At 34.9% G+C, this 25,924-nt stretch overlaps 1 protein-coding gene across 1 annotated transcript in view; it reads right to left on the bottom strand.

Moving 5' to 3' along the window:
* LOC133322065 (glutamate receptor 1-like) overlaps positions 1-25,924 on the bottom strand; it is a 91,808-nt gene that overhangs the window by 15,213 nt on the left and 50,671 nt on the right. The window contains exons 5-10 of the mRNA XM_061531130.1: positions 10,533-10,786; positions 7,557-7,721; positions 6,758-7,084; positions 5,147-5,489; positions 4,805-4,899; positions 4,444-4,611 (exon numbers count right to left, since the gene is read on the bottom strand). Coding sequence (XP_061387114.1) covers positions 4,444-4,611; positions 4,805-4,899; positions 5,147-5,489; positions 6,758-7,084; positions 7,557-7,721; positions 10,533-10,786 — 1,352 coding nt within the window. The remainder of the gene's footprint in view (positions 1-4,443; positions 4,612-4,804; positions 4,900-5,146; positions 5,490-6,757; positions 7,085-7,556; positions 7,722-10,532; positions 10,787-25,924) is intronic.

The raw sequence follows: 25,924 nt of genomic DNA, 5'->3' as shown, positions 1-25,924 counted from the left end.
AATTTAATTATTTTTCTTTAATAAATTATTGTGTTTAAACCTCTAATCCCTGGTATATCGACACAACATTTCAGTGTCTATAAGGGTCCTTGTAGAAAAAAAAATCATTCTCAAATATCAATGCGCAGCATTTGAAAAACCATTTTAAACCCGTAAGGAAAGTTGTAAAGTCGGACGGGGCCGACTATATTATACCCTTCACCACTTTGGGCATATTTTACATGAAATTGAACGAACTTAAATATGTAAAATATGGGAGCTATATCAAAATCTGAATCTGATTTTCATGAAATTCAACACACGTCATTCTAGACTTAATTCAGTATGCCATATTTCGAGCAAATCGAAGGATATATAGAGACTATGAAACACCATTTATTTTAAATCGGACGAAAATATATATGGGAACTATATTAAAATCTGAATCGATTTCACGAAATTTAACAAACATCACTATCATTCTAGACTAACTTCAGTGCGCTATGCCAAATTTCGTGCAAATCATAAATGTGTAGGGACTTTGGTGCACTATTATATATATATATATATATATATATATATATATGGGAGCTATATCTATACCTGAACCAAAACATAGCACACATCCTTTTAGGCTTTATTCAGTAAACTGCGCCAAAATTCCGTGGAAATCGAAAGATATTTAGGGACTTTAGTGCACCATTTACCTTAAATCGGACGAGATTATATATGGGAGCTAAATCGAAATCTCAACCGATTTTCACGAAACTTAGCACACAGCATTTTAGGCTTAATTCAGTACGCTGTGCCAAATTTTGTGCAAATCGAAAGATATTTAGGATCCTTAGTGCACCATTTACCTTAAATCGGACGAAAATGTATATGGGAGCTATATCTAAATCTGAACCGATTTTTTACGAAACTTAACACACAACATTCTGGGCTTAATTCAGTACACTGTGCCAAATTTCGTGCAAATTATAAATGTATAGGGACATTGGTGCACTATTTACCTTAAACCGGTCGAAAGTATATATGGCAGCTATATCCAAATCTGAACCGAAACTTAGCACACTTCATTTTAGGCTTAATTCAGTACGCTGTGCCAAATTTCGTGGAAATCGAAAGATATTTAGGATCTTTAGTGCACCATTTACCTTAAATCGGACGAAAACACACAACATTTTAGGCTTAATTCAGTACGTTTTGCCAAATTTCGTGCAAATCGAAAGATATTTGGGATCTTTAGTGCGCCATTTGCCCTAAATCGGACGAAAATATATATGGGAGCTATATCTAAATCTGAACCGATTTTTACGAAACTTAGCAGATATCATTTTAGGCTTAATTCACTACCTTGTACCAAATTTCGTTCACATCGAAAGATATTTAGGGACTTTAGTGCACCATGTACCTTAAATCGGACGAAATTAAATATGGGAGCTATATGTAAATCTGAACTAAATCAATGGGGTTCGTCCTTGGGCCAAATAAATGAGCTGTGCCAAATTTCATCCAATTCGAATCATAAATGTGACCTGTGATTTGTTTACAATTTAACATGGACAGACAGACGGACGGACATGCATAAATCAACTTAGGAAGTGATTCTATGCATATTCATAAAAGGAACCATGTGTCTATCTCGTTTCCTTTTGCCTGTTACAAACATATGCACAATATCCACGTTCTGTAAGGGACCTTAAAACGTTCCCTATGTTGGTCCTTCAAAAATTTTAAAGCTACGTCATGTGTTGGTCTTTGAAACATATTTAAAATAAACTCCGTCTTATGTTCGTCCTTAAATCCAGCCTTGTTTTTAAAAAAAATATTTTTTAAAAATCCACGCCTCGTATTGGCCCTTGAAAAGTATTTGTTTACAAATCCAGACACTGTATTTTTCCTTAGCAATTCCACGCCTTGTATTGGTTCTTTAAATATTCGTTAAAAAATCCAGTCCTTAAGGGGACCCCCATTCTCGGGGTCAGATTTTTTTTTTATTTAATTCGAATCTACACTAATTCAAGAATGTCCCTACAAAATTTCAAGAGAAAATCTCGAGAACTCTTGAAGATATAGCCGATTAATTGGTATTAACAAGCATTGATATTGATTTACCAGCCCATTGAAAATCTTGAAAAATTAAAATCGATAATGGGGGGACACTTAATTGCCCCTTAACAAATATTATTTAAATCCACGCCTTGTATTGGTATTGGCCATCGTGCTTTGCAGTGGTCCTTGAAAAAATATACCTTGTGGCTCTTTAAAATAATATTTACAAATACACGAATATTGCATTCAAAATAAAAACTTAATAAAAACTAAATTTCATATTACTTATGGTGCAAGCAATTTCTAAAGACCACTTATTGAAGTATAGATCAGTATTCTCTTGACGCTGTATTTACTTTAGAGACTGTTGTTGCAACTACAACATCATACAGCTGCTGTTCGCAATGTTGCAACAATCCGCTTTGGAATACAAATGAGAAAACTTTACAATTTACTTCAATAAAGTTTATGTTTGCGCTTTTCAGTGGTTGTTGCTGTTCTTGTTGGCGTATTGCCGGACGCACAACGCATGAACTTTTATAATCTTTTGTGGGCAATGTTTTATTCTTGTAGTTGCCAAGCTGCGAAAGTAAGACGACAAAGAAACACAAAACAGAAAAATAATATTGGTTCTGAAAAAAAAAAAAATGGAGAGCTTATAAACTTCAATATAGTAAACAGTACAGAAGTTGTTGTTGCTACTTCTGCTCAACTTTTGCTTCAAAGAATTAACAATTTAAAGCGAGAGCCAACCGTAAGAAAACGTCGAAATGGTTGCCATTAATACCCAGAAAAAAAGAAAAGGAAGACGAAATCTACGATGGACGAGGACAATTACTTGATTCATTCGATATTTTACCATGTTTGAGAATTTCATCATAAACCAACCCACCCCCTCTACGCCTTTAATCGTATGCTTTTTTAGGCCAAGATTTCATTTCATTTTATGAGTAAATTCTACAACAATGATTTCGTTGTTGTTGTATTTCCACAAAAGAATAACTAACAAAATTCAAATTGAATAAAAAAATATTTGAGAACCACCCCACCATTTCATTATTACGTTAGGTAATTGGCAAAAAAGCAAAGAAGAAAAAATATCTTTAAAACGTTTAATAGTCACCAGGGGAGTGAGAGTGTAATTTTGATAACAAAACAAAATTCTAGCTGCTGATATATGTCTGGAAAGAATTTTGTTGTTTTTTCTGTAATCACATAAAAATGGGGACAGAAATGAAAAAAAAAAAAAACGAAACAATAGACAAGTGCTTCATGGAAACCCTCCATTTATTTTACAATATATGAAAGTTGGTAAGATTTTTAAAGATTCTGTTGAGTCAAAGTCTACGATTTGTAAATTATCCGAATAAAAAAAACGGGGGGAATAGTTTTGTTTGCTATTTGAAGTATGTGGAATTTGTTTAGTTTTTGTGAAGCATAAAAATGATTTTGCAAAAAAGGGCATCACTTACTATCCTTTAAGAATTAATGTTCACTCCTTCTAGTACATCTAACATGAAGTGTTAACATTTTGACAACATGTAAACCAGCAAGGAAATTCGTAAAGTCGGACTGGGCCGACTATATGATACACTTCTTACTTTGGGTATATTCTACATATGTATCCTAAAAGACGTCGCATTTTCGATAGAACATAGACATGCAAATTGAACGATCTTAAATCTAAATTTAACCCGATTTTTTCGAAACTTAAAACACGTGCTATGGTAAGGACAGATTTCCATTTCAAAGGCACGAAAATACCCATGAACATGCAGAACAACAGCATGAACTTTGCAAATATATATATGAAGATTTAAAAACGAAGAAAAATATTTTACAAAAAATGTTTGCTGTTGTTTTTTGTGATCAAAGAAAAGTTCTTATTTTTGATGGCGGGCATGATCGGTTATATAGTGAATGCCAGATATGTCACAGACTGAGAGTATAAATCTGTTGGCAGCACCGGCTGACATCTTTTTTATAGTTTAATTAAATTTACTCGTTCTTTTTTAGTTTTCTAAAATCAATTCAACCGTTTTATCTTATATGAATATATCCTACTATAATTTTTGTTTATTTTATTGTAAAAATTCCACTTTTGTCAAATCGGAAAACACTATTGCTCTCAAAAACAAATATTTTTTTAGTCCTTACCCTAATTAATAACATTTTCCAACTAATATTTTCTAATTATTAAAATCCGCTTTTAATTAATGGCAAATATTTTGCAATATTAATTGCTATTGATATAAAATTCTCATGATTGTTATCGAAAAATGAAAAAAAGAAAAAATAAATTATTGGAATATATTTTATCCCTTAAATAAAAAACTCTACTTGAAAACAAAACGCTTAATATATATATATATATATATATATAAATCTAAAATGAACTGCCAACTCCACCCAGATTTCCTGCGACAAAGGATTCATAAAACTGAATACGCCCGGTGTTTGTTTGACTGGTTTTTTAATCATAATTGAGATGCCCAGCGACATAAATGGTTTGCTGAAATCAATGACACGTTCACGTTCGGCAGTAATTGTCATGGCAGCGATGGCAATATCCGCTTCCTGTTATAAATACACACAGACGAACAAAAATAGAGGGGAAAAAAGGACATGTAAATGTGTGAAAAACTGTAATGTTTTAATACAAAAAAATAAAAGCGAAACAAAAAAATTGTTCAGAGGGAAAAAAAGAAGTGTAAAGCTGGTCCTGATACCAGCTACAAAAAAGTGTAAAAATAAATAAAAGCTCACTTACCCTTCGCACCAGTTCGCCCACCATGCCATCCCAACCACCTTGGATTTTGGGATTTTCTGAACCATATAAATTATCCTTAACCAAACGCATTTCATCTGCAGGAACAGCAACAACAGGGAAATGATGACGACCAGGATAATGTATGAAAAAGAATTCGTAGAAATGGACAAGTGTTAATGATGGATGTTTAAATTAAATACCATTAACAACAAAAACTCTACCTAGGAATGGGCGACCACGTGACCACATGAGTCACGTGCCAGATCTGTACACTGGCCATCACCCTCACTGGGAGTCATGGGGTACGATATACTTATTATAAATTAAACGCTTTGTACTTACAATTAATGCCAAGCCTTTTGGCCAACAAATCAGCCAAGTCTTTACAATAGCCTTCAAAGCGATCATTGCCCACCAAGGTCTCACCACCAATGGGTCGCTTCTCCATTATGTAGGGCTCTTCCAGTACTGTCGTCACAATGTAAGTACGATTTTTCTCTATTTCGGCATGGGGCTTCAGGCGTACATATTTTGCCGACAGTGGTTGGAGGCCAGCCTCATCACTCCATTCGGCCACCTTGACCATGGCACTGTTAACGGTCATTTCGACGACATGCAGGGTATAGTTAACACGTCTCCCATCATCGTTGAATTTTATGTCACCGGTCAGACCTTCAATTTCCACCTGTAATGAAGCAGAAGCAGCAAATTGATTGGAAGCTATACCGACAAGAGAAGACCAACGAACAAAAAAACCAACACATCTATGACTTGACTCCTTAAGCTGTGAGTGAGTACTGGGTGGTATATTTATATATGTGGGAGTTGTTATAATATGTCGGTGTGATAGCATTCACACAGGACATTCAGGAAGCTGCAATAAATGAAAGGATACCGAGGACAAAAAAAACATACTGGGAATTAAGTAAACGGTAAATGACACATCAATTAATTTTTATTGAGCCTTCCAGACAATTTCATTTCATCGAGTCCTGTGAGACATAATTATGCCATGGATATTTAAAATAGCTGTCTTATACAGGCGAATGTTTTATTCTCTACTTATATTTTCTTGGCACGTTTCTTTTTGGTGTGATCGGTTTAAAATCATTTTTTAAAGATATTCTTGAAAGGAAAACTTTAAATGTAAAAATGTGAGAGTTGTACATAAGATGATTTTTCAAAGAAAACTACACCGATGGAAAGGTTCACTAATAGGCGTGGGTTTTTCAAAGGCCTTCTAGGTTATCCAATAGGCGTGGGTTAAAAAAAAAATTCAAAGGCCATCTAGGTTCTGCAGTAGGCGTGGGTTTTTCAAAAAAAATTTCAAAGGCCTTCTAGGTCCTCCAATAGGCTTGGGTTTTTCAAAAATATTTTTTCAAAAAAAAAAAAAAAAATTCAAAGGCCATCTAGGTTCTGCAGTAGGCGTGGGTTTTTCAAAAAAAATTTCAAAGGCCTTCTAGGTTCTCCAATAGGCGTGGGTTTTTCAAAAATATTTTTTTCAAAGGCCTTCTAGGTTCTCCAATAGGCGTGGGTTTTTCAAAAATATTTTTTCAAGGTCCTCCAATCGGCGTGGATATTTTAAATATATTTTTTCAAAGTACTTCAAAAGGTACTTCAATTGAAGGACCTTGAAAAAATATTTTTAAAAAATACACCACCGTCGGAGGACCTCGAAAAAATATATTGCATGAATTCTACACTTCTATTTTATAGCATTTTTAATAATTTTGAAAGACAATGCGAGCTATTAAATTCCACTCCATGTTTCGCTTCTGCTGATGTAAAGTGGAGTTTTCTCATTTACATAATGTTCGTAAAATTATTCATAGAAAAATTGTCCACCGGTTGGGTTTTTCCTCTCCACCACTCCACTTCAACAATCTACCCCTTCAGGTGTGTTCACACTCACACAGCATTATTAGTGTTGTTGTTGTTTTTGCTCTTACTTACCTTTCTCAAATAGCGTGAAATTTTATCACCATGCTCCCAGGGGGTAACCCAACCCTTGCCAGTGTTACAGTCCAATGGACGTGAAGCACTGCCGCCACCACCACTACCTCCGCCGCCCATTCCACCGCCACCTCCACCATTCTGTGAGCCAGCCATAAGACCGCCAGAATTTGACAAGCCTGAAGCATTAGCAGATGTGGAAGCTGCCGTCATAACTGTCTGGCCGCGACGGATATTGTTTCGAAATTGATCGGGTTTTTTGCGTAAGATTTTATTAAAGGCCTCCACCAAAACAAACACCGCATCGTACATAAGGGCTGCCTGGGCCTAGAGTAAACAAAATAAGAACGTTAATACAATATTCGCTTGAACAAGCATGTTTAATGATGATTATACGCCAATAGCGGCCATTAGCTGTGCGCAGGGAAAAAGGGGTGAAGGAGGAGACGACAAAGGCACGCAACAAAAAGCTACTGGGTGTTATGTAAATATTTAATGAGTTATTTTTGTAAACAATCTAATATCCATTTCATGTCATAACAAAAAATCCCAGCTAAAGAAAGGACGGCCGTGCCAATCACCATCAACATTATTATCAACATGGTTGTTGTTTTTTATTGTCTTTCGTTGATGATGATGATGTGGCTATTGTTGTTCATCCTACTTTACGCTGACAAGGATACTTGTCGTCCTCATCACCCCAAAAATATTTTTGACATTTGTTGGCTTTGTTCACATTGGCAACCACAATAACTTAGATTCAATTCCTCGAAATCTCAATTGTCAATTAGAAACTTACCGATATTGAATCTCTGCCGGCTCCAGTTGACACTGTCGGATCCAATCGTTTCCAGCTATCATAGAAATCCTTGACCAAACGGCGATTTGTATCGACCAAACGGAAGCCAGTTATGTTGATGGCACCGAATTCAATTATTTCACTTTCCCAGCGATCATCCATTACCTAAATCAAAAGTGAATCACCAAACACAGAGACAGACAGCAGCAACAATAACAACGGGGGAAAAAGAGAAACACGAAACATGACAAAAATGTGACAGCATAAATAAGAGATTTTTCAAGTGTTTGACATAGACATGTTCATACAAAAAAAGGGAGGGAATTTTTAGTGGGATATTGGAAAAAGGATAAAGGGAAGAAAACAGGAAGTAGTAACCAGTTTATAAGATTGTGATTTTTTTTAATCTGAAGTGTGTCATAATTGTCGTGAAATTGAGGAATATGAAATAAAAAGTCGACAAAAATTAAAAACCAAGATTTTTCCAAAAAAATAAAATAAAAATAAATCTCCGCATTGTTAATAAATATATTTGGAATTAAAAAAGAAATATTTTCAACAAATTCAGGCCCTTAAAATAATTTTTAAGAAATCCTTAGTTGTGGATCATTCTACACCCTTTGACTGGTCATTAAAAAATATAAAAAAAATCCACAACCAGGGTCTGTCCTTAAAAATATTTTAAAAAATCCACGCCTTTGGGTGGTCCTTAAAACTATTCCTAATTCTCAAAAAATATAAAAAAATCTAGCCTTTAGATGGTCTTTAAAAATGCTGCTTAAAACTATTTTTAAGAAGTTCCACACCTATTGCTAGTCCTCAAAAAATATTAAAAAAATCTCGCCTATAGCTGGTCTTTAAAAATGCTGCCTAAAAATATTTTTAAACCAGTGAGCGGAGCAGTATAGTCGGACGGAGCCGACCATACGATACCCTGCACAACTACCACGGAACTCAAATTTTCTGCGGATGTGTATTCCGAGCCTGGGCAATATTTCGTGACATTTGCACACTCTTGCCCGATTAGAGGTAAACAGCACATCTTCATCACACTGACATATTTTCCGAATATTACGAGTATTCAGTACAGCTATTGTCCAGATTCTCTTCACCGTGGGTTGTGTTGTGATGTTCGGCTTTCATTTAGGGTCTATAGATCGACTAGAAAATAACACACAAATTTATGTTTTCGGTCCACTTCATTCCAAAATTATTATCTGATCATCACCGAAAATTATAGGCGTTGTCCTTGACCATAACTGGAACCTCATGGAACATTTCAAAGCGATCAGAGTGATAATGGGTTAATAAAAAATATACGAATACGGAGATACCTGTAAATATTTAGGTGTAACTCCCACATCCGAGCACATACAACAATATAATTGGTATTAATTTAAAGGTCAACCACTCCTCTTGGATATATTATTAACTTCTCGGGTCTATGTCCTTCAGGTGTAAATATATACGCTATAGAATACAAATTTGGTCATTTTTCACACAAAAGTCAGGGTCCATTTGACCTGCCAAATATTGACCGATCTTTATGAAAACAGGCATGCTTATTCTGACCTGATCCCCTTCTCCATGGATAATTTCACGATGTTCGGGCCATTATTGCGGCCTCTGGAGCGACCAGAAAAACCGACAAAAATTTAGTATGTGGTCCATTTCCCCTAAATATTAACCGATCTTTCCCAAAAACAATAGGGGTCTTCATTGGCCAGAACCCATTATTCATGCAAAATTTCATGAACACACATGTGTAGATCGACTCAGCTAGTCGAGATATGGCGATCGGTATACTTAAAGGTGGGTCTATGACCAATATTTCGCGGCGTTATAAACTTTTGGGGCTGCACAAAGCTATAATGCCCTTACAACATAGTTGTGTAGGGTATAAAAATCCACGCATGAACATTGAAAATATATTTATACAAATTCCGAGCTGGAAAAACATTTCTAAAGCAGTGAGCGGTGCAGTATAGTCTGACGGGGCCGATCATACGATACCCTACGAACTAAAACGGAACTTTAACTTTCTGCGGCCGATATATACGCCAGATTGACATAGACATTTTGTGTGTCATTTTTCACACAAAAGTCAGGGTCCATTTGACCCGCTAAATGTTGACCGATTCCCTTCTCCATGTAAAAATTCGCTTTCTTTGGACCATAATTGCGGCCTCCGGAGCGACCAGAAAATCAGACAAAAATAAAGTTTTTGGACCATTTCATCCCCTTAATAGTAACCGATCCAAAAATATTGGGGGTCTTCATTGGCCAGAACCCATCCTGCATGGAAAATTTCGTGAAGATTGGTCCATAACTGTGGCCTGTATCATGTTTACAAATTATAATGGACAGACGGACGGACGGACACACATGTCTAGATTGACTCAGGTAGTCGAGATATGACAATCGGTATACTTAAAAGTGGGTCTAGGACCAATATTTCGCGGCGTTACAACATAGTTGTGTAGGGTAAAAAATCAATTAGAAATTTGAAAACTATTTCAGAAATCATTGTTTCAAACTTGAAAAATATGCCTGGACTTTGAAACATGTTTTTCTTTTAATTCTCGACTAGGGCTGATGATCGAAAATATATTTTAAAACTTTCTCGCCTATGGCTGGTCCTTAAAATATGATGTATGATATGTTTGTGTTTGCCCGTTTTTGTTTATTTGCTGGCAGAAAAATGGCCTTATTTGTTAATATCCGTTTTCCTGAGGATGTTTAGATTTTATGTGAAAATGTGTTTATTTCATATCCACACAGTTACATACCCACACAAAATGATAAAATGGTGTACATAAAATGGTGAAATGCATTCGAGAGGTCAAAAAGGTATATAGTGGACAGAGGTGGGAAGGGAGGGGGTATCTGCTAAATAATACTTGTTTATTTTACCACATGTCAGCTGGTATTCGAATGTCAGTATGGTTTTGTGTGTGTGTTTTTTTTTCTACTTACCAAACCACTGAGCAAATAGTGATATGTGCGGCGACCCAACGATATGTCCCGTACATGTTGGATTAGAATCTCTTTGGCCATTTCCGTTGGACAATCGAGCACAATGTATTTGTTGGTGAAACGACTCAATTCCTCCAGTGTGTGCAGGAAGTCAATGGCCATGGTAACATTGGCAATGCGCTTAACCATCTCAACTTGAAATGATTCATTTCCGGGCTTTAAGCCCTGGTAGATTTGTTGCAACCGCAAAAGACCTTGAATGGAAAGAGAGAAATAAAGTCGATATTAGATATGTTACAAATCCTGGCATACAAGAATGTTATTGGGGCCAGAGGGAGGGGATTATTATAAGCAATGTAATATGTCCGGCGTTTTGTGTGTTGCAGCCCAGTCAGAGAGAACACCAAATGTTAGCCATGTTAAAATGTCACAATGACAAGAACATTTTTATGTTTTGTTTCACAAAATACAAAAGGAAAAAGAATATCAGACAAAAAACCCGGAGCCATAAACAAAAGCAACTGGGGAAACAAAAGACAATAGAATCCCAACAAGCAAATGAATGGCGTCAAATCTAATCAAAGACTCATTTATTTCAATTTTCTATGAAAGTCGATAACCATTGTTTCCAATTGAGCACTACCACCATCACCATCACAACTACTACTATATTCTGGCCCTCTGTGATCTTCATGTGGTATGGCCAGCCATGCGACTGCATGGCTCGTTCTTACATCCTGCAAAACATTGATATCCATACAAAGGCGACGACTCACGTTTCCTGCCAAAGGGTTTTGCTGCTTCTGTTGGGAAATTCTTTTTTGTTTGATTTGGGATGTGTTGAAGTCATCATCATCATCCGCAACATGGTGCTTGCTTACGAATCTACTCTCTTTTTGGTTATGTGTTTGGTGTGAGTCCGAAGTAAATCTATGTATATGCCAACGTCAAACAATAACCATTTACCAGTGTTCGTGTTACTCTTGGGTATTTTTTTTCCTTAAATGCCTTGTCTTAACAAATGTTGTTATTTTAGAAGAGTCTGTGTTTCGTGTGTATGGATTTCACTTCATCGAAGCTACAATCCCAACATGTCGCTTTTTCGACTAGTGTTGGGTCCACTTGCTGCGTCGCCTCGGTTTTTCATCGAAAAAAAAATCCCAAAGAAAAGTGGTTACCATCAACACGTTCTTTGTTATGTTTAATCAATGTTGCTGATGACAATAATCTTCTGTATTGGGCATAAGGTGAAGGTGGTGGCCATGCCAGTGGGTTAGCTGGTCCATCTTGGTGATGATGCTTTTGTCTCTGTATGTCAACTGGTATTGTGTGCTGAGTTCTTTTCTCTTTTTCTAGTTTGTAGCATCATAACAGAACAATCGACTTGTCTTCGAATCTTTTTATCCTTGACTTTTCCAAATATGTAAGAGAGTTTTTCCGTCCGCAAAGGGGGAATAGGGAAACATTCACTTCTTCCTACTATGCTATGTAATTTTTTGGGCCAATTTTCTTTTCATAACTAGTGAAAGGAAACAAATGACAACAGGCCTGATTCTGTTTATAATATATATACAGACATGGACTTAAAAAAATAAGAATTTTTTCTAGGGACCAAAAATTAGATTTTTTCAAAATGTTTTTTTCAATGTTTGAACTATTTTTAAAATAAATGTTATTGTGTTTTTTTTTTTTTTACCCACGTCTATAATAATTGCGCACTCAAAAATATTAAAAAAAATCTGCGTATGTAATTGAACAATAACAACTTTTTTAAACCAATCATCGGATCAGTATTGTCGGACGGCCCGACCATACGATACCCTACACAACTACCACGGAAATCTAACTTTCTGCTGATTTTTAGTTCCGAGCATGGGCAATATTTCGTGATAGTTGCACCCTCTTGCCCGACTAGAGGTCAACAGCACATCTTCCCTACACTGACATATGTTCCGAATACTACTAATATTCAGTACAGTCTTTGTAATTAGTTATCCATATTCCCTTCACTGTGGGTTGTATTGTGATGTTCGACTTATAATTGTTTCCTATAGATCGACTCGAAAAAAACAAAAACAATTATGTTTTTTGGTGCACTTTATCCAAGAATTATTATCAGATCATCACCGAAAATTATAGGCGTTGTCCTTGACCATAACTTGAACCTCATGGAACATTTCAAAGCGATCAGAGCTATATTTCCGTCCTCCAGTGTGGTAATAGGTTACTATTAATACGTAAGCACCTGTCGTCTTGGATGTACTATCAATTCTCGGATCTATGGCCTTCAGGGGTATATATACGCTTTAGAATACAAATTTTGTCATTTTTCACACGAAAGTCGAGGTCCATTTGACCCGCTAAATATTGACCGATCTTTATTAAAACAGACATGCTTAATCTTTGGCCCGATCCCCTTCTCCATGCAAAAATTCGGAATGTGGGACCATAATTGCGGCCTCTGGAGCGACCAGAAAAACCTACAAAAATTAAGTATTTGGTCCATTTCATCCCCTACATGCAAAATTTCGTGAAGATTGGTCCATAACTGTGGCCTATATCGTGTTTACAAATACACATAAAGGTGGATCTAGGATCAATATCTCGTGGCATTACGAACTCTTGGGCCTGCTACAAAGGTACGTAATTGGGCGTTGAAAAAAAAAATATTTTTAAAAAATCCAAGCATTGAAGAGATTCACGCCTACTTTTGGACATTAAAAGAATGTTTTCAAAAAATTCACGACTACAGAAGAAAAAAAAATAAAAGTTCGTGCAAACAATTTGACCTGAAAAATATAATTGGAAAATCCACACGTATAACTGGACTTTGAATACACATTTTGAAAAAATGTACCCAGGAAAATATGTTAAAAAAAACTACAATTCGAAGAGGTTCTTGAATAGATATTTTTAAAAAATCGACTCCTATAATTCGACCTTGAAAAATAATTAAATAATAATTTGTAAAAAAAAAAAACTCAATTCTCCGAAGCGGTAATTCAATAAATATGTTTCAAAAATCCATACATATAATGGGTCCTTAAAACATATTTACAAAAAAAGTGAGCTTCATCACCGCTTCCAACTGGTCCTTAGGAATATATTTTTGAAAGAAATCATTCATGGATTTTTGCAAAATATAATTATGTAAAATCCAAGCTGACGGCATGTCCTTGAAATAATATTTAAAAATCATATCGCATATAAAACTTGTTCTGGAAAAGGATTTTTAAAACATTAAGGTTCCAATTAGGACATTACTTTTTTTAAAAAATCAACTCTTCCAAGCTTATCCTTAAAAGATATTTTCTTCCCAATACTACTAACCTAGACTGTTTCCATACATGTCTATATCTTTCATTTCCTCATATGTATGTCAATGTGTGTATGTATGTGCTGCTTGTGTGTGGTTTACACAATTCCGTTAAGTAGCTTTTGTTTTTACTATCGCACACAAAACACAAAAAGGATTTTAGATTTGTTGAAAGCAAACGTCATTGAGGGAACTATCATCCACGCACAGATAGTTTCATTCGTTCTTTGTTTCCTTTTTTCCTATTTGGCTTTTTTTTTTTTTTGTCCAGTAAACAAAGAAAAAGAGGAAATGAAATGTTCTCCATTTGTTACACTCTCTCTATGTGTGTGTGTTATTAAGTTACGAAGTTTCGAATAAACAGGAACTGAGAGCAGAAAAAAAATCAAGGGAGAGGAAAAAATTGATTTTCAATTTGGCGAAAATTTGAACAATAGTACGTCAGTAGTATGATTTCTCTTCGCTTTTGTTTGTATAAGGGATTGCCTCCCACTGGAAAATGGAAATGTATGCCAAATCCGTGATATGAAAAATGAAAACCCATATTTTTGTTTACTTATGGGAGAAAAAAAGGCACAAAAAGTGGGGCGGGACTTTACTTCAGTTTTTTTGCCATCAAAAAATTGACGCTGATTTCCTTGATGTAGATATGTAAGCCGGAATATATAGGTATATTCGTAAAAAAGGGAAATATTTGCATGTGTTGCTACGCTACACTCTTTTGCGGTCAACCACAAATGTATGTGTATGTGATGTGTCACATTTCATGTGCATGTATTTGATCCCTCATGCAGAAATCAATAATAATGATCATCATAATGATAAACTTTATTTGTGTGTAAGGAAAAAATCTATTTGAGCCGGAAAAAGGGTCAAACTTTTTGTGATATGATGCCGAGAAAAGTTTTTTTTCCGATTATTATTAAAGGGACAAAAGTTTTTGATCCCAAGCTGATGATTGCGTTTTGCCTTGTGCCCAATGAGAAGATGGAATTACCATTGACATATAAATGTCAGATGACATTTTCATACATGTAACATAATGGGTGTAATGGTTGTTTAGATGTCAGTAAAAGTGTTTAGATGACAGTAAAACTAAAAAAGAACTCTGAGAACAATAGTTTAAAATTGTAAAAGAATTTTTTTTAAAGCACGAGGATTTTTACAAATATATTTAGGTATTATAGGCGTGGATTTAAAACTATTTGTCAATATCCATCTAAAGGCGTGGAATTTTTAAAAATATTTTTTCAATGTCCGTCTATCTAAGGCGTGGAATTTTTAAAAATATTTTTCAATGTCCGCCTATCTAAGGCATGGAATTTTTAATAATAGTTTTTAAATTATCAAATACAGGTGTAGATTTTTTAAAATATTTTTCCAATGGCCTAGAGGCCTGGATTTAACAAAACATTAAAACACAAAAAAATCAAGATCCACTATATGGTGCTGATTTTTAAAAAATAATTTTCAATATTTTTAACCCGAATAGAGCTGTAATTATTTATTTCGAATTGTGGGACAAAACTTACAGCGGCTCTAGATTGTGGGCAACTGAACTCAAAAATTTGATTTGTATCCTTCACCACACTGTGGTACAGAGTATTATATCTTTGTGCATATGTTTGTAACATGCAATCGAGATAGACCCATGGATCCTTTTGGGCATATGCATTGAATCACTTTCTGAGTCGATTTATGCATGTCCGTTCGTCCGTCTGTCCGTCTGTTGGTGTTAAATTGTAAACAAAGTACAGGTCGCATTTATGATCCGAAATGGATGAAATTTGGCACAGCTCACTTGTTTGGCCCAAGGACGAACCCTATTGAAATTGGGAAAAATCGGTTCAGATTTAGATATAGCTCCCATATATATTTTCGCCCGATTTAAGGTAACTTGTGTACCAAAGTCCCTATGTATATTTCGATTTGCACGAAATTTGGCACAACATAATGAATAAGGTCTAAAATGATGTGTGCAAAGTTTCGTGAAAATCGGTTCAGATTTAGATATAGCTCCCATATATAGCTTCGCCCGATTTTAGGTAAATAGTCCACGAAAGTTCCTGATAATCTCTTGATTTGCACGAAATTTGGCACAGCGTAATAAATAAGGTATAGAATTATGTCTGCCAAGTTTCGAGAAGATCGGTTCAGATTTTGATATAGCTCATATATATACTTTCGTCCGATTTTAGGTAAATAGTAGAACAAAGTTCCTTTTTGTTCTTCGATTTTCACGAAATTTGGCATAGCGTACTGAATTAAGTCTAGAATGATGTGTGCAAAGTTTCGTGAACATCGGTTCAGATTTAGATATAGCTCCCATATATATTTTCGTCCGATTTGAGGTAACTGGTGGACCAAAGTCCTTATATACCTTTCGATTTGCATGAATTTTGGTATAGGGTACTGAATTAAGTCTAAAATATTGTTGCTAAGCTTCGTGAAAAGATCCATGGGTAGGCCGATTGACACAACGTACTGATGGAATGTAAATAAGTCTCTGGCAAGTTTCCCCGAAATCGGTTCAGATATAGATATATAACAAAAACGTGTCGTCTGTTAGGATACATATGTAGAATATACCCAAGGTGGTGAAGGGTATCATATAGTCGGCCAAGTCCGACTTTACTACTTTCCTTACTGATTTCTTATCAAGATAATCGACAGAATAAATTTTTGGGGCTGTGGCCGTATGTTTACACTAGCACTGCTCGGTTACAGGTTTCAGGATGATGTATTGATCGTATTATGAGTGTGGCCATATGGTCACGCTAGCACAACTCGGGTTAAATTTTTCAAGTCATTCTAAATGCATGGATTTATTATTTCCAAAAAAAGTCTACATGTTTATTGTATTTTATTTTTTCCCTCCCAAAAAATATCTACCTCCTATGAAGTTTTTAAATTAAATATTTACAATTTTTACAGAAAATTTGTAAACATAACACTGAGAACAGAATTTTATCTTGAAAAAAAACACACACACCCAAAACATCATGTCTGCTCTTCTTCCGACATGTGTCATATTCCTTGTTACTGAGATTCCAACATTATATTTACACATGTAGAACGAACATGAACAAAGTGATGAAATCTATTTTCAATTATTTCTATAAAAAAGAAAAATAATATTTTAATAACATATCTGTGTGAATGACATTCATTTTTCAAGTAAACAATATAATATTTTTCATAAATTCGTAACCCGCTAAACTAGAGTAATGGAATTATTACATAATAATAATTTTCTTTCATTTCTTAAACATATTAAATTACATTTCAGTAAATCACGACAAACTGTTACAAATCAATAAACTACCATGAAATTGTTATCTAACACACATACATAATAACAGGCAATTAAATTTCCTCCAGCCCATTACCCATAAACTTTCATTATCTTTCATTTGCAAAATTTATTACAAAGAAGCCTGAACTATTCCTACACATAATTTCAATTATTTTTGGTAATATAGGGAATATGTGTATGTATGTGTGTGAGTAACTGTGTCATTTGGCCACGCATAAACATATATTACAACACACGCACACACACACACATAGAACAATATAAATGTCCTCCCCCAGCATATATAATGCTACACAATTCAATTGGCAATTCTTTTCAATGGTGTTGTTTTAGAACAACAACACAAAACCAGTGAGCGGAATAGTACAGTCGGGCGGGCCCGACCATATGATACCCTACACAACTTCCACGAAAATCTAACTTTCTGTGTTACTACCATCTGAGCTTGGGCAATATTTGCACTCTGTTGATCGACTAGAGGTCAACAAATATTTCTAATATTTAGTACAGCTTTCCTAATTAATTGTCCAGATTCCCTTCACCGTAGGTTGTATTGTGATGTTCGGCTTTCAATTGTGGCACATAGATCAGCGGTCGGCAACATATACATATGCATTTGTTTGGTCACACAGACACAAAGTGTGCGAGAGTAACTTTCGCTCTCTCGACAAACTTCGTCTGCAATAATACATTGCTACGATCAAAATCATAAAAACAAGCGATAGCACAACCACCTTCATCAACTGCTCAAACGAGACTGATTGGTGGTTGTTTACGCTCGCGCTTTCTGTGAGTGGCATGATATAGATCGACTCGAAAAAACACAAAAATGTTTTGGATACACTCCCAATATTTTTTATCTGATCATAACCGAAAATTATAGGCATTGTCCTTGACCATACCTGTATCCTCATGGAATATTCCAAAGCGATCAACGCTATGTCTCCACCCTCTAGTGTGGTAATGAGTTACTAAATATTATATGTATACGTAAGCACCTTTAAATATTTAAGTGTAACTCCCACATCCGAGTATATACGACAATATAATTGATATCAATTTGAAGGTCCAGCACTCCTCTTGGATATACTATCAACATCATGGGAATATATCCATCAGGGGTAAATCTATACGCTATAGAATAAAAATTTTGTACTTTTCTCACAAAAGTCAGGGTCCATTTGACACGCTAAATATTTACCGATCTTTATCAAAACAACAATGCTTATTCTTTGGCCCGATCCCCTTCTGAATGTAAAATTTCGCGATGTTCGGGCCGTAATTGCGGCCTCTGGAGCGAAAAGAAAAACCGACAAAAAATAAGTATTTGGTCCATTTCATCCCCGAAATATTATTCGATCTTTGCCAAAAACAACAGGGGTCTTCATTGGCCAGAACACAACCTACATGCAAAATTTCGTGAAGAGTGGTCCATAACTGTGGCCTGTATCGTGTTTACAAAATAGCATGGACAGACGGATGGACACACATGTCTAAATCGACTCAGCTAGTCGAACCAAAAACTAAATTTTTGTCTGATTTTCTGGTCGCTCTAGAGGCCGCAATTATGGTCCAAACATCGTGAATTTTTACAAGGAGAAGGGGATCGGGTCAAAGAATATGCATGCCTGTTTTGATAAAGATCGGCCAATATTTAGCGAGTCAAATGGACCCTGACTTTTGTGTGAAAAATGACAAAACTTGTATTCTATGGCGTATATATTTACTCCTGAAGGACATAGACCCGAGAAATTGATAGTATATCCAATAGGAGGGGATGGCCTTTAAATTGGTACCATTTATATTGGCATGTGTACTTGGATGTGGGAGTTACACTTAAATATTTACAGTGCTTACGTAGTCATATATTCTTTAGTAAACCATTATCACACTAGAGGCGGAAATATAGCGCGGATCGCTTTGAAATTTTCCACGAGTGTTCAGGTGTGGACAAGGATAACGCCAATAATTTTCGGTGATGATCAGATACTAATATTGGGATGCAGTGGACCGAAAACTTAATTTTTGTGTGTGTTTTTTTTTCGAGTCGATCTGTAGGCCACAATTGAAAGCCGTACATCACAACACAACCCACGGTGAAGGGAATCTGGACAAATAATTAGAAGGGCTGTACTGGATATTAGTAAATATCAATTAGCAAAAATAGAGAAATATTGCCCAAGCTCAGAACAAAGAACCACACAAAGTTACATTTCCGTGGATGTTGTGTAGGGTATCATATGGTCGGCCCCGTCCGATTATACTGCTCCGCTCACTGTTTTTTTTTTTTAATCCACAAAATTTAGCTGGGCACTAAAAAAACTTTTTTTAATCCACGCCTATAGGTGGATATTACAAATATTTAAAAAAACAATGATTTTTTTAAATCCCCACCTATAGATGGAAACTGAAAGAAATATATGGGACATGTCTAAAGCCTTTTCAAAATTTGCCAACAACATTTATTTTTAATTTTTTTTTTTTTTTTTTAAACAATCTACTGCCAAAAATTCAATTAAATTCATCTCCTTTGTGTTAAAAATTATTATATTTTTCAAATAAAAACTAAAACTGAAATCTATTTATATGTTTGCTCAGTTAATGGAACTACTACAACTCTCTAATATTATAACAATACCCATTGATACAGTATTCACTTTGATGCTGTCATCTCTGGGAAATAACACAACAAAAACTTGGCTATAGAAAACAATTTTCCAATACAACAATGTCCGTAAAACAATGCTCAGTTCATTTCAAAAGAAAACTAAATCTGAACTGAACTTTCAAGTATTTGTACATAATATTTAACAACAATGAGTGCATGAATGAATAAATGCATCTTTATGCCAGTGAATGGAAGCAAAACAACTATAGCAACAATAATGTATGTGAAACAAAGTGACTCCCCATGTCAGAAAGTCATTTCAAAAACTAAACTCAATGCAAAATGCTTTCAATTCAAAACCGTTATTATTTCGAAGGATCCGAATGAAGCTGATGAGAATGGTGATGTCTTTATGGTGATAGGAGGATGGAATCTTAGAGTATATGTATACATTATACTTTCAATCTCCACTCAATGAAAAGTCATGGAAACACAATTTTTATCAACAGCATTGGTGTACGTACTTGATTTTTTTAACGTTTGACAAGTCTCCTGGAGACGTAGATTTGTTTATAATACTTTTCTACTCTCTATAAATTGTGGAGAGTCAAGACACAGGCATACATTTATAGAAAATATTTTTCATGGCCATCTATAAGGCGAAGAATTATTAAAAATATACTTTCAGGGCCATCTATAAGGCGTATATTTATTAAGCATATTTTTTCAAGGCCCTCTATAGGACATAGATTTATTAAATATATTTGTAAGGGCATATATAAGGCGTAGATATTTAAAACTATTTTTTATTTTTATTTTATTTTTTAAACCCCTCTATTAGGCGTAGATTTCTAAAAACCTTTTTCATAACCCTTTATTAGACGTAGATTTTTAAAAATATTTTTTTCAATGCTCTCCGTATGGTGTAGATTTCTAAAAATATATCATCTAAACAGCCGCTCTAAGTATTTGGCCACATCCTCTTCACCTTGTAAAATATGTGATGTTCTGCATATAATAATTGCCTCTAGAGTGACTAGAAAATCTGACAATATTAAAGTTTTCGGTTCATTGCACCCCCTGAATGAAATCTCAACTTCACCGAAAACTATAGGCGTCGTCCTCGTTCATGTACAATTTCAAAGCTATTAGCCTGACAGTTCCGTCTTCTAATGGAGTAATAGTAATACTACACACATAGTCACCTTTACTTAATTACCTATACCTCCCACATCAGAGTACATGCAGTCATAAGTTTGGTATCAATTTGAAGGTCAACAACTCCTCTTGGATATACTATCAACTTCTCGGATATATGTCCTTCAGGAGCAAGTATATAGCCCCAGAATAAAAATTAAAATTTTGTAATTTTTCACACAAAAGTCAGAGCCCATTTTACCCGCTAAATATTGACCAATCTTTATCAAAACAGGCATGCTTATTCTTTGGCACGATCCTCTTCTCCATGTAAAATTTCAGGATGTTCGGAGCAAAACTGCGGCCTCTGGATCGACCAGAAAAAACCGACAAAAATTAAGTATTTGTCCATTTCATCCCCTAAATATTAACCGATCTTTACCAAAAATTCATTGGGCCGAACCCATCCTACATGCAAAATTTCGTGAAGATTCGTCCATTACTGTGGCCTATATCGTGTTTACAAATTATAATTGACAGACGGACGGACGGACACACATGTCTAGATCGATGCAGCTAGTCGAGATATGACGATCGGTATACTTAAAGGTGGGTCTAGGACCATTTTTTCGCGGCGTTACAAACTCTTGGGGCTGCACAAAGCTATAATACCTGCTCTGCGTATGGCGTAGATTTCTAAAAATATTTTCTTTCAATGCTCTCCGTATGGCGTATATGCATTAAAAATGTTTTTCAAGGTCCTCTAGATACATTAATTGTTATACCCTTCACCACACTGTGGTATATGTTTGTGGTATATGTTTGTGGTATATGTATGTTTGGTGTGCATATGTTTGTAACAGGCAAAAGGAAACGAGATAGACCCATAGTTTCTATTTAGAATATGCATAGAATCAATTTCTGAGTTGATTTATGCATGTCCGTCTGTACGTCTGTTGGTGTTAAATTGTAAACAAAGTACAGGTTCGATTTGGACGAAATTTGGCATAACGTACTGAATTGAGCCTAGAGTTTTGTGTGCCAAGTTTCGTGAAAATCGGTCCAGATTTAGATATAGCTCCCATATATAGTTTCGTCTGATTTCATGTAAATGGTGCACCAAAGTCCCTACATATCCTTCGATTTGGACGAAATTTGGCATAACGTACTGAATTGAGCCTAGAATGATGTCTGCCAAGTTTCGTGAAAATCGGTCCAGATTTATATATAGCTCCCATATATTTAATGTAAAGGGTGCACCAAAGTCCCTACGTAGCCTTCGATTTGCACGAAATTTTGTAAATTGGGCATCAAACTCCTCATGTTAGTCATATTGACATCAAATTTTGTACAACGTACAAAATTGGGCATAAAATAACGTAGTTGCGTTTTCTAGAAGTACATACATAGCCCAACGGATGACCTATTTATATTTGTTTGAAGTCGATTTACATACTTTTGGCTCATTGTAACAAACGAATGATATGTTTTTGGATAGATCTAGGTAGATTGCCATTTAGATAAATACCACATATTTCATTTCATCCAATTTCTTGTTAATAGTCCCATAGTGGTGAAGGGTATCATATAGTCGGCCCCGTCCGACTTTATTACTTTCCTTACTGGTTTTCTTTTGAAAGCCCTCTATATGGCGTAGAGTTTTACAATACTTTTTAACGTACTCTATGAAGCGTATATTTATTGAAAATATATTTTCAATTCTCTATATAAGGAGTTGATTTATTTATATATTATTCAAGGCCCTTATTATTCACCATAATTTTTTAAATACTTCTTCAGGACACTACATAAGAAGTAGATTTCATAAACTTATTTAAATCTACTGTTCTTTAACAAAATGCACTCTTTTGAAAACAAGATGAACAATGTTTGCCCAACTAAGACTTCCATGAAATGCTAGAATACAATTTCAATTATGTTTAACAAGAGCAAGTATTTCAATTACAACCACAAGTTGTAGACACAATATGTATGTATATATGTATAAATTGTTAGTATAAATTTTATTTTTTAATTTTTTTGCAGCTCAGACATCAAGTATCTGTCTTAGTTGTAAAAGCAATTAAGTCTGGCTGCATATTGTTTTCTTATTTGTGTGTAACAAAACACCAATAAGTGAATTAAAAATAATGGAAGAATTGTTATACAGGGTTGCCATGTCGTATTTAGTTTAGCAAAAATATTATATTTTAGTGTTTTGTTGGTCCATGAAAAATATATATTTTTTTAAAATCCACGCTTAGAGGTCTGTTGGTCCTTGAAAAATATTATTTTAAAAAATCCACGGTTAGAGGTCTGTTGGTCCTTGAAAAATATTATTTTAAAAAATCCACGGTTAGAGGTCTGTTGGTCCTTAAAAAATATTATTTTAAAAATCCACGGTTAGAGGTCTGTTGGTCCTTGAAAATTATTACTTAAAAAATCTACGCTTAGAGGTCTGTTGGTCCTTGAAAATTATTATTTAAAAAATCCACGCTTAGAGATCTGTTGGTCCTTGAAAATTATTATTTAAAAAATCCACGCTTAGAGATCTGTTGGTCCTTGAAAATTATTATTAAAAAAATTCACGCTTAGAGATCTGTTGGTCCTTGAAAATTATTATTTAAAAAATCCGCGCTTAAAGATCTGTTGGTCCTTGAAAATTATTATTTAAAAAATCCACGCTTAGAGATCTGTTGGTCCTTGAAAATTATTCTTTAAAAAGTCCACGCTTAGAGGTCTGTTGGTCGTTGTAAAACTATTCTTTAGAAATCAACGCTTTAAAAAGTCCACGCTTAGAGGTCTGTTGGTCCTTACAAAATGTTATTTTAAAATCCACGCTTTTTGGACATTTGTTCCTTGAAACATATATAAAGAAAATCAAGCTCAGTCGTTGGAAAAAGTATGTTCTTCCTTATAAATCCATACTTAAAGTTATGTTGGTCCTTTAAAGATATTTTCTAAAAATTTCCTCAATTTCGGCCCAAATTTCTTTACTCCATCCGGTTCAATGTAATTGGAACACAGTAACTTTGTCCTATGCAAACGACATGAGAGCTTCAAAGCCGGAAATAGAAGCTCCAAGCAAAAATCCTTTTAAAATTTCTAACAACTAACCAAGCGACTAGCTGGCTGATAGGTTCATGTATCCTTGGTAGGTTAGAATTTATGGCAAAAGAAGAGATAAAAAACAAGTACTCACTCTTCAACCGGGCAATATGAGGTCTTAAAAGGCTGATGCCACTCTTCGGCAAATGAAAAAGAAAAACAAACTAATGTTTGGCCACTGCCCGAAGTAGAAAAATCCAACAACAACTACAACGAGGAAAACTGCCCGTAAACGAATATCCTTGTGGCAATAAAGGCAACTTAACTTAATGTAAATGTGAAGAAGTAGAGTAAACAATGAAGATGGGGAAAGAATAAGAGGAGTAGCAGAACAAACCATAGATGGGAAAAAGTAGCCATTTCAGCAGAAAAATAAGAATAAAAAACAAGTGTTAACTTGGCCGACACACCAATTCATTTACTCCCACTAGACTTTGTGTTTTGCCAAATGGCGAAAACTATAACACACGCAAGCAAATAAAATATGGATATTAAGGAGGGAGATAATAATAACCTTCAGATACACTTGAGGCGGTAAACAAATGTTGTACCTCCCTCCCAGCAACTCATTCTCCAGTCCATTAAACTACCGCCTCCACATCCACCATTTAAATAAAGCCGTCTCTAAAATACGTGTGTATTGGTGTCGCTGCAACAACTAAATAAAATAAAATTGCCTTGTAAAAGTTGTAAATGTAACAAACCGGAAACGGAAGTTGTATATCTACGAACAACAACAACTTTATGGTATTGTACAGCAAATGTTGTAGACTATCGATCCAAAAACACGCCTTCCCATTGTCCTTAGCCTTCCGGTGCTACTTCACAAAACAAAAGTGCAAGTGCTAAAGAATTCATTTGTTTGCTCTATTTCCCACTCTCTTTCTCATCTTCCATACACATTTTCTTTCTATTTGCCCATTCACTATCAATCGGAAGTGAAAGGCATGATTTTCTTAGCGGAAATTCGTGAATGTTAAAAGTTGGTCTATTGTACTTGGTAGAGCTGGTGTAATTTAACAAATTGGCATGTGAGGTAGAAATATTTAAAGGGAGCACACAATTTAATATTCTTTCAAAAACCATTGTGGATTTTTTAAGAATATTATTTCAAGAGCCGAAACAGGATTTGTAAATGAATATTTTTTAAGGACCAATATAAGGCGTGGATTTCTTAAAGTATATTTTTTTTATGGACCCAAACAGGCGTGTGTTCTTTAAAGAATATTTTATGGACCCAAACAGGCGTGGATTTCTTAAAGTATATTTTTTTTTATGGACCCAAACTGGCGTGGATTTGTTAAAGAATATTTTTTATGGACCCAAACAGGCGTGGATTTTTTAAAGAATATTTTTTATGGACCCAAACAGGCGTGGATTTTTTGAAGAATTTTTTTATAGACCCAAACAGGCGTGGATTTTTTAAAGAATTTTTTTATAGACCCAAACAGGCGTGGATTTTTTCGAAGAATTTTTTGTATAGACCCGAACAGGCGTAGATTTTTTGAAGAATTTATTGTATAGACCCGAACAGGCGTGGGTTTTTAAAGGATATTTTTTATAGACCCAAACAGGCGTGGATTTTTTTGAAGATTTTTTTTATAGACCCAAACAGTCGTGAATTTTTTAAAGATTTTTTTTATAGACTCAAACAGGCGTGGATTTTTTTGAAGAATTTTTTTTTTTATAGACAAACAGGCGTGGATTTTTTTGAAGATTTTTTTTATAGACCCAAACAGGCGTGGTTTTTTTAAGATTTTTTTTATAGACCCAAACAGGCGTGGATTTTTTAAAGAATTTTTTATAGACCCAAACAGGCGTGGATTTTTTAAAGAATTTTTTTTATAGACCCAAACAGGCGTGGATTTTTTTTAGAATATTTTTTTATAGACCCAAACAGGCGTGGA

Source organism: Musca vetustissima, unplaced genomic scaffold, assembly GCF_032173495.1.
Source record: "Musca vetustissima isolate MV318-11 ecotype Yass unplaced genomic scaffold, APGP_CSIRO_Mvet_v1 utg3935, whole genome shotgun sequence".
Classification (NCBI taxonomy): Eukaryota; Metazoa; Arthropoda; class Insecta; order Diptera; family Muscidae; genus Musca; species Musca vetustissima.
The sequence above is the reverse complement of the archived record's forward strand: the minus strand, read 5'-3'. Positions and strand labels throughout refer to the sequence as shown.